The sequence below is a fragment of the Manis javanica genome, chromosome 14 (assembly GCF_040802235.1).
Source record: "Manis javanica isolate MJ-LG chromosome 14, MJ_LKY, whole genome shotgun sequence".
Classification (NCBI taxonomy): Eukaryota; Metazoa; Chordata; class Mammalia; order Pholidota; family Manidae; genus Manis; species Manis javanica.
The window spans coordinates 87,119,927-87,135,736 of NC_133169.1; the positions used below are offsets into that span (position 1 = coordinate 87,119,927).

At 38.4% G+C, this 15,810-nt stretch overlaps 1 protein-coding gene across 2 annotated transcripts in view; it reads right to left on the minus strand.

Moving 5' to 3' along the window:
* Positions 1–6,584, minus strand: part of PFDN1 (prefoldin subunit 1) — a 56,142-nt gene extending 49,558 nt beyond the window's left edge. The window contains exons 1-2 of one of the 2 annotated variants that reach the window (XM_073221798.1): positions 6,442–6,584; positions 3,849–4,015 (exon numbers count right to left, since the gene is read on the minus strand). In XM_073221798.1, coding sequence (XP_073077899.1) covers positions 3,849–4,015; positions 6,442–6,474 — 200 coding nt within the window. In that variant the 5' untranslated portion in view covers positions 6,475–6,584. The remainder of the gene's footprint in view (positions 1–3,848; positions 4,016–6,441) is intronic. The other variant, XM_073221799.1, reaches the window with a different exon arrangement.
* Between the last annotated feature and the right edge of the window lie 9,226 nt (positions 6,585–15,810).

Genomic DNA, 15,810 nt, shown 5'->3' on the forward strand with positions numbered 1-15,810 from the left:
GCTAAATGTCATTTATGTGCCTCTTTGAATGCAATTCTTATTTTTAAAAAATATTTTCTTCTATGCAAAATAAAAAGGAAGAAAACCCCCATAAACCTTTATAAACTGGTTCTTATTCATGGGGAAAAAAAGATACAAGAAACACCCATGTAGTTATTTATTTATCTGTGTCTATTCCTTCTTTGCATGCTAGAAAGATGCAAAGACAAACACTTCCAACTATTCAGACAGATCACTCCACAGTTGTAACTTTCATCATAGTTCTCAAAGCAGTACGGTGAGGTCAGCTCACAAACAGCTTAAGTAGCAAAACTAGAAATTGGTGGTAGTAGTATCAGGCTACATAACAGCCTCTCCAAAGAATATGAGGTAAGAGAAATAAAATGTGCTGGCAACATGCCAAGAGACTGGATGAAATACAGCTTTAAGCAACAAATACGGAGCTTACAGTATAGCAAGCCACTGTCTCTTACCTGGTAGCCTGATTTTCTCTGTTTTAAACCAAAATTAGCCACACATAAGAGGCATTTAACACTACTAAATTTCTCCATATTTATGACTTGGAAGGTTATCTGGGCTTATAGTGATGTGGTAAACTAAATACATACCCTAAAAAGAAAAACCTGACTTCTATCCTATATCAAGATGAGCAAAGTAAAACAAATACAATTACACTGATATTATTATTAATAGAATAATAGCTTTTGTTCTCCAAGGACTATACTATATACTAACCTCATCGTAATTCTAAAGGCCTGAATTTTTCTATGTTATCAGTTATATGACTGAGTAGCTCTACAACTGGTTGGCATTTAGAAGTCAATCTTCTTAACAGATTTAATAAAGAATTAATCCTGCCAAATCAAAGGATTTATTTTGGTCAGAAACAATTCCTTTGACTTTAGCCAAAATATGTTACTATTATAATTTCATCTTTATTGAATCACATATTAGAACAATAAACTCTAATTCTTAAGTCTCTGACACTGTTTCTTTCTTAAAATAAAAAAACAAAAGAAAATGCAGTTATTTTAGGTAAGAGAAATAATTATATTCTAATCAAATCAACACACATTTAACACCTATTTTGTGCTGGACATAAATATGTATACGGTCTCACAGAGCTGACAATCCAGTTGGGGTGACTGACATTTAAAAATCAATTTCTCTGTCCTGGTCTCTACACTCTACTAGCTATAGGAACAGAAGCTCTGGTATCACTCAGGAAAGTTTGCATAAGAGAATGGAAAAATTGTCAGAGAGGATAAGTCATGTCGAAGGATGAGAATTTCACATGGGATACTGCAGGCCAAGGACAGAACGAGCAACAGTAAAACACAAAAACAAACAAACAAAATAGCATGTATGAGGAAGCCCATCTGGCAAGGGTACAGATATCAATTTCTGGTACATGTGCTACTACTCTTCTGCCCTCAATCCATGACAGACATCACTAGTCAATTAAAGCATGTTTAAAGCCCATATGAGACTCAAATTCCTTCTCAACAGATAACCTAAAACCAGTGGAAGGAGGAAGTTCATGAGATGAAATGTATGTGCTCTGCTGAGTCTGGGAATGGGAAGTGGTGAGACTCGAGGCGAGAAGGGTACATTAAGAACAGATTATGAATGACCATGAATACTAGGCTAACAAGTTTAGATTTTACCCTGTGGGCAACAGAGGACCAGCATAGGATTTTATGAAGAATACTGACATGGTCAATTCAGAAAGCAGATGTGTAAATGCATTTGGACAGAGAGAATAAACGCCGAAAAAAACAGTTAAGATGCTACTGCAATAGTCCAGGCAAAACACAGTGAGGCCTGAACTTCAACAAAGGCAAAAATCTGCAAGTGTTAAAACAAAAATGGAGTGTTTGGACTTTATAATTCATGGTTTTAAAATAACAACTTGAGAAAAATTAGTACTAAATTAGAATTCCCAAATAATACACAAAAAGGGAAAAAAATGACAAATTAAAAAGATAACGGATAGAATTAAAAAAGAGAACCACAATGATACTCAAGATTACTCAAGACTATAAATTCAGAAATAGTTATTTCAGGTTTAGCATCAACAAAGAGAACATCCTCATGACTAGACTAATACTCAGCAAGTCTTTTCTTCCGGAGGGCACTAATACTCTAGACAAACAACAAACACCATTCACCTTACATGCCCCTACAATGCAGGGTCAAATTCACACTCCCAGTGAGATGCAGTATGATGCACATAAGTCCAATTTAAAACTGAAGTTTGAAACCATGTAGGAGTTCCAATTTATCCAAGCATTTAAAACTACACATACCTTTTAAGAAACAATTTATATGAAGTAAATCTGGATATACTACTGTTCTACCATTAACTAATTCATACTCCTGCTTTTAAACTCTAAAATTCTTTGTACTATGGAATACAACCTATCTGCATTACTTTAGGCAGTAAGAAAAAAAAATCTCCTATTACTTCTGCAGAATGCAGAATTAGAATAAATGAAATTATTCTAATAAAACTAAAAATCTCATTGTAGCGCAAAAGGCCAAAGATAACCAGAGTTTTTCTATTTTGGAAAAAGAGATTCTTTAGCTGTTGCAAACAGAAGCTAATGTAGTGATATGAAATCCAAGTGCAACATGTTAACAAGCATGCTAGAAAAACTAGTATTACTGTTTTAAGACTTAAGGATATTCACATTAAGGATAAAATTACCCTGCAGTGAATGCCAACAATGCACTTCATACTACAGAAACATATATTCAACGACTCTACTTTGTTCTCAACCGAATTCTTTTGTGTCCCAGTAAAAACTCACAAATTGAGATTCCCTTCTCTTAAAACAAGCTAAAATGAAAAACCATGAACTCCAGAGATAAAATTTGTGGTATATTATTTACTTTGTGAAAACAAATCAGATAAGCAGTTTATCGTAATCTATCTCTCTTCCAGAAAGATAGGGATTCGCTAGTCATGAGCTGGGTCTACTTCTCATGATGTCATTCCAAAGCCATTACTAAATGTTACACATGTTATGCTTCCTTCAAATCAATCACAAAACAAGTCATCCTAAGACTGAGGTCAAATTCCATTCCAACTAAAAGATCCTCAAACTTTAAGTAGTGGTCCACTTACTAATATTCAAAGACCAAATTCCAGGAAAACCCTTCTGTACCTCCCACACTTAGAAAAAAAAATCATTTTCCTTTTAGCTCACTATTATGGAATGTGACCAGTAGTTAAGGGCTTTTCCATTCCTTATTTACTGCTTAGAGAACATGAAGCAGATCTATCCTCTATCATAAGAGTAATATATTTTTTAAAAGAAAAAAAGTGAAGTATAGGTAGTTAATCATATAACAATTAGAACATGCAAAACATAAATTGGTTTACTTGATTTCTCATGTCTGACGAATGAGTTTATTTAAATGGTAACTGAATCCTCGTTTTTATTTTACAACACTGGTCAGACATCTAAAAGATTTATGATTTGTATGACTCCTAATAAATTAGGTAGGGAAGGGAAGGTTAAAACTACAACTACTTAAATAATTCTTCACACACAAAATTACTACAAACATCTTTTTATAACAAGTCATATTTTTATTACTTAAGTTACACACTTAAATATACCTTTAACATAGAACAAGGAAATACTTAAGAAATGTACTTTAAAGTCTAAAATTAAACACACCTGGGGTTCAGTTTCTCATTTTTTTAAAAAAAGAAGGTATTTGACTAGACATTTAAAGCTATTGACACTTTAACCTGAGTTTTTAAATGAACAAATTCTATTATTTAATTCAGATAAAACCTCTCCCAAAATAACCCCATAAGGATATATTTTACTTACATTCTTCCTACACCTTCATACATGTTAGTCTCATCTACCAAAGTCATAATCTCTGTGTCTGTAAGATGTGCGTGCTTTTTCGTTCTGTTTAGCTGTTCAATCTGTATGTCTGCAAGCTTCACCTTCTGTTGAGTGTCAATAACTTTGGCTTGAAGCTCTGTAAAGGCCTAATAAAAACAAGTCTTTGATTTAGTACTTAAAACATTTTACAGGAAATATTTAAATCAAATCCAAATATATTAAAATAAAGCCTGTTAACCAGAGACAAAGCCGTGAAATTTACCAAACAATAAAAGTCAATATAACTGTAAACAATCAAACCACTATGCTAAATACTGAACTTATCCTGTCCTCAGAAAATGCAATCTATTTATAGCAGAACAAATGCACATTAAATTATAACTGTATCAAGTAGCAGGTAACCAAGGAGTAATGAATGCAGTCAGAGGATGAAGCCCAGTGATCCGAAACAAGAACCATTAATGTAACAATGTGTAAAATTCATATTACACAACTAGGTTTCCAAGCACTTTCCCACATTTGTCTGACATATTAACATGGGACTATTAATATGAAAATATTGAGGGATATAATAATATCTTATTTACTCCTCAATAATCCTATGAGTTAGGGATGGCAGTTTCATCACTGTTTACAAATTAAGTAATTAAATGCATTAAGGAGATGTCAGTGGCTTACAAAGGGTTGAACTATTAGATGGAAAGGCAGGTAACTTAAATGCATTTCTTCTGACCTCTAGTTCAGGAATCTTTCCATTCTGTTTACAGTAATATCCAGAGTTTTAATATTTTTTAAAAGAAAGACAAAAAAAAATTCAAAGCATTGGTAGAATTGCATCATAATCTTCATATGTACATACCAAACCAAATTTGAACCTTGCGTACACTTAAAGATATACAGTTCTTGGATACTCTCGTTGAAGTGTCTGGAATGACTTTCACATGCTGTCAAATTTATGCCTTAAAACTAAATATTGTGACTGCAATATATGACAAAGGCTACTACTTCACTGTATCTGACTCTTCTCACCTCCTACTAGGGTTTCAAGATTTATTTGGTGGGAGAGAAGTGCCTGAAATTTCCTAATAGTCTCCACCCCCCAAAAAAGACCTTATAAATATATTAGAAGATAAAAACCTTTAAACAGGTTTCTTTTTTTTTTTTTTTTGGTGAATTTAATTGACTGTCAAAACTATACAATTTAGTCCTGTAATCATTTTCTTAGTTTGTGTTCATGGTCCACAGGTTTCTTAGCAACAAATTCAAACACCACAAGGAGGTAAGTCCATTCACATCTGTATTCCATTGTTAGCTCTTTCATTAAACCCTGACTTAAATTTGAGCTTTTAACAGAAAAAAAGGCAGACTTGTATTCTTAAAATGAATTTTATTTTGCATGTAAAATGACAGATATTATCTGATTGTTCTGTATACACTTTGCTAAGAAAGCTAGTATACTGTTAAAGATGAGATTTTACAGCATTAGAGAAATGTAATTAGGAATTACATTTAAAAATCATGTAAAGGCTAAATTTACAAGGTTCAAAACAAGAATGACAAAAAGCAAGCAAGACACGTATATGTAACTCCTAAGAGCCGTAACAAACAGCTCCATTTCTTAGGAGCACTATTGCTTATGCAAAATTTGACCAGGAGGCAGTCTGAAAGAAGTAAAATTTGCTCTTTGAAGAACCTAAACTCATGGTCAAAAGGTGTGGAGTAAGGCAAAGAATACTGGGCTCTAGTCCCAATCTTTGTGTTTTTTCTGTAACTATTCCCTTTTCTAGAAAAATACAGGTTTAAAGTACATGAAGTCTAGTAACCTTCCAATCCCTGTTCCCCGCTACCCAAAAACAAGGGTATGGTTTTGGGTCCGTAGTGGTTTTAGAATCCTGACAGCTTTTAGGTGGCAAAACGTTTCTGAGTAACAATACATTTATAAATAACTGAAGAGAGAAACCCAATTCTTCTAACACCAATTTTATTTTGAAAACTTTACTGGACTTTTTTTTTGCCCCCAAGTCCTTTAAAAAAAAGGGGGGGGGGGGCAAGGGGAAAGGCGATGGGGGCCAAAGCCCTGAGATGAACGCTGCTAGAATATATGACTCTTAACTGTACATAGATACTGCGACCTTCCACAGAATAGGATCTAATAAGTGGCCTAAAAGCATAGGTTAGATTTACAGTTTTTCAAAGCAAACGAGGATGCAGAATTACAGCAGGCAAACCGTCCGAAGTTGGCTCCAATTTGTAACGCTCACTTCAGGCCTTAATATGGAACTGACGGCTCCGCGCAACAAAACGGCTCTGAAGTTCAGAACAGAGGGGGGAAGCCCAACTATCGGCCCGCCGAACTGAACCAAATCCAGCTAAACCGGCTCTTCACCAGCAAAAACCGCTACACCTAACTCCAACCTACGGATACCCGGCCCCGTCTTAGGGCTCTGGGAAATCTTTCCCCAGTCGCCTGGGGCTTCTTTCCTTCCTCAGAACTAGAGCCTCACTCTATATTCTTGTTCACAGTTCCTTAACTTATCAGGAGAAACCTCTGCCTACCCAGACCCCCTTTTACCTTCTTCAACTCCAGATCCACGGGAGCCGCCATCTTGGTTCCCTCTGCGCCTGCGCGGTGGGAGGAGGCCGGAAAGAGAGGGAGGGAAGGGTGCGCCCTGGAGGTTTGTCGTCCGCCTTCCCTCTGCGCTTGCGCAGGACTCGGCTACTAGGGCATCTTCCGGTCTCAAAGGTAGTAACCCTTGAGGTGTTGCGAATTTTGAAATCGCAGTACTCTTCCCCACATCATGCCAGACATCACAACGCGCAGGTTTCGCGTATGGTTTTAAGCATTTAGACAAATGGCTTCGTTTGTGCTGCCGAATTCAGATGTATGTAGATCAGGCCAAAACCTCCTCAGTCATTCAGTCCTTCAGCACAGAGATAAGAAAACCAGCCTGAGCCGCCCACATGCCAGTATGACGAAGACGAGAAGGTCTAGTTGAAGTGTTCTCCCCAAAGAACTTACTTCTACTGAACGCTCCTGGAAGACCTTCTAGACACAGTGGTTCTTAAAAGAGGACAAGTAAGTTTGTTAAATAGATAGATTATCTGGTTCACATTCCAAACCTAATTACTTAGAATCTTTGAGATTGGGGGCTGGAAATTTGTGCTTTTGCAAACCCCTCTTATGGTCTGAAGCAAGTCATATTTTGAAAATTTTGAAAATCTGTAAAAGCCCTGGTATTTGAACCAGAAGGATGGATAATAATCAGACTTTTGGAAATGGAAGAAATGGATGTTTTACCTACTCTAAAAATGTGTGAGGAGGGAAAAAGGCAGGGAATTTGGAACCAACCAGATCTGGATTCAAGGGTCTACCTCGAGCCTAGACCTAACAAGGTGATTGTGAGAAATAAATAAGGAGGAGAAGCTCCAAGCAGAGCAGCATGCACACTGTAGGGACCCGATAAATAGTTACAGTTAAGTTGATGGAGTTAGCATTATATTTGTTTTTCAAGGTCCAGCAAACAGGCCACCGCCTCCATTATGTCTTTTTTTATTTTTTTACATCACTCATTCCACAGACCAAAAACAATCTCTCCTCTGAATTTTCCTCAAGAATACATCTGTTCCTCTCACAAGGCACGTGACATTTTCTATATTAAAAATGATCTTTTTTTCTTACTGGACTGTAAAGTCCTTGAAATCAAGACCTATGGAATAAACGTTCTCCCACCACTTATACCTAGAACCCTGTCACATTACCTCACATGGAAGGAATACAAAATAAACACTGGATGAGAATGAATGTGTCATCACTCTAACTTAAAAAAGAAAAAAGGGCTTAATTGTTCTCTGGGACCTTCTTAGAACTTCATTATAGATGATTAATAGATAATTGAACATTAAAATCCAAAGAAAGTCTCAGATACTTTCTTGTACATTACTTCATGAGATTTTGAAAGAGTTCTCATAGAGGTATAGGTAATGTAAAAGTTAAGGGTATCAGCTAAGGTGTCAGACAGCCTGGGTTCAAGTACTGCCTGCTCTACTTAAGAACAATGTGCCCTTAGGCAAGAGTCTTCTCTCAATTTTTTTGTCATTGTTCCTTTTTGCATACCACTCCTTCCTCCTGAGTGTTAAGATATCAATACTACCCAAAGTGATCTATAGATTCAATGCAATTCCTATCAAAATCCCATGGAGCTAGAGGGTATTATGCTCAGCGAAATAAGCCAGGTGGAGAAAGACAAGTACTGAATGATTTTACTCATTTGTGGAGTATAACAACAAAGCAAAACTGAAGAAACAAAACAACAGCAGAGTCACAGACTCCCAAGAAGGGACTATTGGTTACCAAAGGGAGAGGGATGGTGAGGTGGGTGTGGGGAGGGAGGGAGAAGGGGATTAAGGGGCATTATGATTAGCACATATAATGTGGGAGGGTCATGGGGAAGGCAGTATAGCACAAAGAAGACAAGTAGTGACTCTATAGCATCTTACTATGCTGATGGACAGTGACTACAATTGGGTGTGGGAGCAGGGACTTGATAACATGGATGGATGTAATAACCACAATATTGCTCATGTGAAATCTTTATAAGATTGTATATCAAAGATACCTTAATTTAAAATTTTTTTTAATCCCAAAGGCTTTTTTTTTGCAGAAATAGAAAAACCCATTCTAAAATTCATATGGAATCTGAAAGAACACTGAATAGCCAAAACAATCTTGAAAAATAAGGACATACCTAGAGGACTAATACTTCCTGATTTCAAACCTATTACAAAACTACAGTAATCAAAACAAACACATAGACCAATGGAATAGAACAGAAAGCCCAGAAACAAACCTTAATATATAGTCAAATGATTATTTTGACAAGTGTGCCAAGACCAGTCAATGATGAAAAAGTCAGTCTTTTCAACAAATGTTACTGGGAATACTGATACCACAGGCAAAGAATGTAGATATCCCTTACCTAATACCATATACAAACATTAACTCAAAATGGGTCAAAGATTTAATGTAAGATCTAGACTATAAAATTCCTAAAAGAAAACATTAGAGAAAACCTTCATGACACTGGATTTGGCAATGACTTCATAGATATGACATCAAAAAACACAGACAACAGCAACAAAAACATAAATTAAAATTAAAAACTTTTAGGCATGCAAGGAGACTATCAACAGAATGAAAAGACAACCTATGCAAATTATATATATGATAAGGGATTAGTATTCATGATATATAAAGAATTCCAACAAACAATGAAAAAACAAACAACCCAATTAATAATGGGCAAAGGATTTGAATGGGCATTTCTCCAAAGAAGAAATGTAAATGGCTAATTTGAAATGCAAATGGCTAACATGAAAAGATCCTCAACATCACTAATCACTAATCATTAGGGAAATGCAAATCAAAATCAGTGATATACCACTTCACTTCTGTTAGAACAGCTATTATGAAAAATCAAAACCAAAAACAAAACAGAAAATGACAAGTATTGGCTAGGTGTGAAGAAATTGCAATCCTGTGTGTTGCTGATTGGAATGTAAGATGTTGGAGCTGCTAGGGAAAACAGTATGGTGGTTCCTCTAGAAATTAAAAACAGAATTAGCATATGATCCTGGAATCCCACTTCTGGGTGTATGACCAAAATAATTAAAAGTGGGGACTCAAACAGATATTTGTACACTCAGGCACATAGCAGCACTATTCATGATAGCAAAAATGGAGAAGCAACCCAAGTCTTCGTCAATGGATGAATGGATAAAATGTGGTCTATACATACAATTGGATAGTATTCAACCTTTAAAAGGAATGAAATTCTAACACATGCTGCAACGTGGATGAGCCTTGAAGACATTATGCTAAGTGAAATAAGTCAGTCACAAAAAGACAAATATTGTATGATTCCACTTACATGAGGGACTTAGAATAGTCAAAATCATAAAGATGAAGTAAAATGGTGGTTCCCAGGGGTAGGGGGAAGTGGAGGAAAGGAGAGTTATAATAGGTATAGAGTTTCAGTTTTACAACATGAAAAGACTTCTGGAAATGGATAGTGGTAATGGTAGCACAACATTATGAATGTATTTGATACCAGAGAACTGAATAGTTAAAAATGGTTAAGACAGACAATTTTATGTTATGTGCATTTTACCACATACAAAAATGGAAAAAATGTCCTTTTCAAATCCACTGCTCTCTTCTTTTTCATAATGATACATAATGATATATTCTTGCCTAATAGTGAACATAATTAAAATATAATGAACATAATTATTTTAAAATTTATTTACAATGCCTTACTACCTGAAGTTTTTCTGGGTTTGAATTCTTCTATTAGGGACATCTACTTGTATTTCTCTTGATAGTTGATCTTCACATGTGACTCAAAAGTTTTTGACTAAGAACCTATTTCAGTGTCTAACATGTCTTAGACCATGGAAACACCCTAAAGATGGCTCCATATTCTCTCCTATCAAAGCCCTTTGAGATTCATGGGTTCCAGCCCAGTTTTTATGTTAATGCTTGACACTGCATGAGTGAAGCAAATCTGGGGAAAAAATTAAACTTTCCCTGAGTGTAAAGGTGGTAGAGTGTTGTCTTGCCAATGGGTTTCATCCCCAGGCAAATTCACTGTGGATTCAATGAGACCGAAAAATGACAATAGAATGTTCTTGGAGTAAAAGAGTTTATACCTAACTTTATTCCCATGGTAGCAGGTCAACCACTAGAATCTCATCCACTCAGAGCAAGTCTGCATGCAACAAGCTGGTCTCTGCCTCTGGACCTCTCTACCTCACAGCCATCTCAGTCTATGTCCTCGGCGCTGCCACCACTCCAGTCTCTGCTCTCCTGTAGCTGTGCAGCAGCCATGTGGCCATGCCACTGTATTGCCCAGAGCACTGGGCAGGGCAGAACTCTTTATATAAAATCAATAGCTATGTATTGCCCACACGTGTGTAGTGAGCTAGCTGACCAGGGCCAGGTGAGAATCCTGGCCATAGGACCCTTCTTTATCCACAAATGTGATGTACATTTATGGACTGAAAGCCACTGTAATATGTTTCTATACCTCCTTTTCATTTGGGTCTTCAAAATAGAGGAATTATTTCCTTTCTCTCTCTGGAGCTTCTAAATTGGCAGGAAGAGACTCTCTAAGAAAGCCCTGAAGAGTTTGCAGTCCTCAGATACTTGCCAAGAGAATCACCATGATGTGCTTGCTTCTATTATTTTCACAGAAAAAACAGGCTTCATGCTGAAGACTTCACTGGTACAGGGATGCACTCCTTCTGAGGTTCACAGTCTACAGCTGTGTAACTTAAAAAAATGATCCATTATCCCTCAGCTCCTCCACTGACCCATGCTCAATACACTTATTTATTCATTCAGCAAATATTTATTAAACATCTGCTATGCAATGATCTAGGCCATTGGGACATAGCAATAACAAGAGACAAACTCCACTGCATTTTATTGTACATACCTGTGGATAAAATGAGAGTTCCTGTGGCCAGGATTCTCACCTGGCCATGGTTGACTAGCTCACTGCACACCTGTGGGCAATACATGGCTGTTGACTCTATAAAAAAGAGCTCCGCCCAGTGCTCTGGGCGTGACATGGTGGCAGGGCTGCAAGGCTGCAGGAGAGCAGAGCAGAGACTGGAGTGGTGGCAGCGCCGAGGACCGAGGCCCAGAGGATGGCTGTGCAGGACAGCTGTGCGGACAGAGGGGCCCAGAGAACGGCTGTGTGGGATGGCTGTGCAGGCAGAGAGGCCCAGAGACGGCTGTGTAGACAGAGGGGCCCAGAGGACGGCTGTGCGGGATGGCTGTGCAGGCAGAGAGGCCCAGAGGACGGCTGTAAGGACAGAGGGGCCCAGAGGCAGAGACCAGCTTGCTGCCTGCAGACTTGCTCTGACTGAACAGAATTTTAGTGACTGACCTACCACCTGGAAATAAAGTTGGGTATAACCCTTTCACCCCAAGAATGTTTTGCTGTTGATTTCTTTGGTCACACTGAATCCATAGCGAACTTGCCCAGGGCTAAAATCCATTGGCAAGACAATACCTCAATTTTTTAAATTAATTTTTAAAAAGGTACAAACTCTCCGGCCCCAGGGAGTACACATTTCCTTTAGGGAAAGACAATAAACATGCAAACAAGCAGTTTCATATATTGATAAGTGTTATTAAGGAAGAAAATAGCAACATGGCTAAAGACTGACTGGCTGGAGGCCACTGAGGTGTGGGAAGCTCTCTGGAGGGACATAATATTTGAGATGGGACCTGAGAAATAAGAATGAGCCAGCTATGAAAAGAGCTGGGGGAATAACATTCCAAACAGAAGGAATAATGAGAGAAGAGGGTTTAAAATGGAACAGGTTTAGCTTATTTGAAAAACAAAAGGAAGGAGCCAGCGTGGCTGGATGGGAAGGATGGCAGAAGGTAACATTAGGGAGTTGGACAGCGGCCAGGCCATGAAAGGTGTTGTAAAGCTATGGTCAGGAGCTGGAATGTCATTCTGAGTGTAATTGGAAGCCATTGAATGATTTCAGGCAGGAGAGTGATATGATCTGAAGAGATTGATATGACTCAGTTTTAAAGGGATGAGTGTGGATTCCAGGTGGGGAATAGACTGAAGGGAGCAAGAGTGGAAGCAAAGAGACCAGGCAGTAGTATAGGAGAGAGATGATGGTAAGAATGGAGATAGAAATAGATGGATTCAGGTAAAGGCTACTGAACTCGATGAACGAATGAATTGGGGGTAAAGGGGTAATGAAATGAAGGAGACAACAATGAAAGAAAGAAAGGAATCAAAGATGGTTCCCAATCTCCAAATAAGTATGTCAAGCGAAAGAAGCCCAACAAAAAAGAGTAGCATATGATACTATGTACATAAAATTCTAGAAAGTGCAAATACATCAAGTGTGACAGAAAAAGACAAATGATTGTCAGATAGGATGGGGTGGGAGGCCTGGAAAGGAGGAAAAAAAAGGAATTACAAGGAAGTATTAGGTAACTCTTGGGGTGGTGGATATGTTTATTATCTTGATTGTAGAGATGATTTCCTGGATGGGAACTTATCAAACTGTGCACTTTAGTATATTCAGTTGATTGTATGTCATTCATACCTCAATAAGTTGTTTTAAAAGAAAAAGACTTCTAAGATTTTAACCTGAATAAACTAGTTGAATGGTAATGTCTGTTGCTGAGAAGAGGACATGAGTTCTTATGATAGGCTGCAAGCAGTCTCAAAGCCACTGCACAGGAATAATAAGAGTAACGCTTCTCCAGGTTAATAGACTATGTCAGAGTGCAGACTTTGCAGCTGCTATAACAGAGACCCAAAGTAGCAATGGCTGAAACAAGACAGAAGCGTATGTCTCTCTGTCACAACCATCTAGGCATAAGCAGTGTAGGATTAAGTATGTGAGTTCCATGGCCACAGTTCCCAGCCTCCTTCTACCTTACCCATATGATCCAAGGTAATTGATCACCCCCATGTCCATAGCCTAGCTAGAAGGGGGGGGTGGGAAGGAAGGCTCACTCTTTCCCTTTAAAGGCACATCCTCAAAGTCCTAGGTCTGCTCTGTTATATCACATTGGCCCACACGGAATCACATGGCCATTCTTGGTTTCAAGGGAGGCTGGGAAATGTTATTATTATAGGCAACTATGTATCTAGTTAAACACCAGGAATTCTGTTATTATGAAAGGGAAATAGAAGACAGATATTGGGGGGATATTAGCAGTTTCTGACATCAGAGCTTTTTAGCTTACAAAGCCATTTCCTGTTCATGAAGTCATTTGATTTCACAACTTTGTACGACAGACCCTAAAGGGTTCATTCAGTTTGGAAGAAAGTTCAGCAGAGTGGTTAAGAGCAGAGGTTTTGGAGCCTGACCTCCTAGTTTCAAATCCTATTTTCACCCTTACTAACTCTGAGTCCAAGGAAAATTATCCTCTCAGAGCTTCCATCTCTTTAACTGTAAAATAGAGGTAATAGTAGTACCCATTCATAGGTTGTTATGAGGATTAAATGAAATCATGCATGCAAAGTTCCCAGTATATAGTTGCACCTAATCAACATTAACTATTATTATGTGTCAAGAGTTGTGAATCTACAGATAAATAAAAGGGCAATTCACAGTACAGTGGGAATCACAAACAGAGTTATAAAAGAATATGCAAATTATGCTGCAGAGAAAGTGACCCCCAGGAGCTGGAAGGACACAGAGGAGGGGCTCCTAACCCAGCAGTCTTGTAGGAAAAATGGCAGTTTGTGACAAAGAAAGGAGAAAGGATATTCCTAGAAGAGACAAACACACCAAGGTGAGAGGGAAATACAAGTTGTTTGGTGTGGCTGGAGCATGGAAACATGGTAACCACTAAGAGAAAGGGACACAGAGAGATGAGTGCCAATGGTGGAGGGCCTACAAAGTCAAGCTTGAGCTTGACTTCTATCCTATGGCCACTGAGGATAATGGAGTATTATAAGCAAGGAGTGACTGGTCACATTTATACTCCAAGCTGCTTTATGTGGAATGATTCCCAGAAGACAGAAGATGAGAAATGAGATCAGAACTGGAGCAGCCATCCAGACACCAAGAGGCTAGAACTAAGGCAGTTGGAGAAGAGGAGAGAGAGCCCGAGGGTTCATCTGCTCCTCAAAAATCTGGTCCTGTCTTGAACAAGTTCTCTCTTAAACTCTGCCTTATTTCCACTGTTTTTTCATCACTTAGATTAGTAGAGAAACATCTCTGATAACATTTCTATATAAGGGTGACCAACCATCATGATTTTCCCAAGACTCTACGAGTTTTTGCATTGAAAGTCCTGTATTCTGGGAAACCTCACAGTCCTGGGCAGGCTGGGACAGTTTGTCATCAACCTATAGATCCTATGGAGACGCAGCGTGGTATAATGGTTAAAAGCAAATTCTGGAACTAGATTGCCTGGATTTAATTCCTACCCCATCATGTATCAGGTGCAGGACCTTGAGGAAGTTATTTTAGTTCTCTGTAGCTCGGTATCTCCACATGAAGAACGGGGATGATATACTGTAGTAACTACTTCACAGGGTCATTGTGAAAATTAAGTGAATTAATGTACACTTAGTATTGAGAACAGTGCCTGGAACATGGTATTTTCTATGAGCATCTTGAAATTAGAGTTCTTATAAGCCTACTGCCTTCTGGTTTATTTCACTTCTGTCCCACATATCTCCTTGCTCTGTCATCCTTTCTTGGATGTCTCCAGACCCTTCACCTCAAGCTCTCAGTCACCTCGCCCAAGGGTGGTGAGGAAAGGTAGTTCTGTGACACTGGAGCCTCTCCAGCCTATGGGTTGCCTCTGAGAGTATTAAATTGAATTAAACAGAACTGAAAGATTTTAAGACTCTCTCCTAAGTCGGCTACCTCCTGAAATCCTCAAGAATGGGAAAGTCTGCACGTGTACCTATTTTCTTTGAAAATAAATTCTGCACAGCAGTCTGTCTAGGACTAGCATGGAATGGGGTGGACACTTGTAAGTCTCATAGGGCAGTTCTGTGAGGCATCAGGGACAAGCATGGGGAGTGAGCCTTCCTCAGTGGCGTATTTGCAAGAGACCCTCAGGCAACCCTTGAAGGCTGGGACCTTCCTACGAAGGGAAGGGGGGCCTCCGCTCTGCCTACCAAATTTTGAAACAGTCATTGGAAACTGCAAGGAGAGCAGTTGAGTTGTCATCCGCAGAGACTGGTGGTGGCTTTTCGCAGGCCCCTTGCCATATCTGATTTAATCTGTTTATGAAAAATCCAAAGAAAGTGATTATTTTCAATTGATCTGATAATTTAAACCTGCATAAGAGATGAAGCTTGGTCACAGATTCTAACAAAGGCCAAGGTATTTATCTCTTTTCTCACCAGAGAAAGTGAGGGTGTGGGGCCTGGCA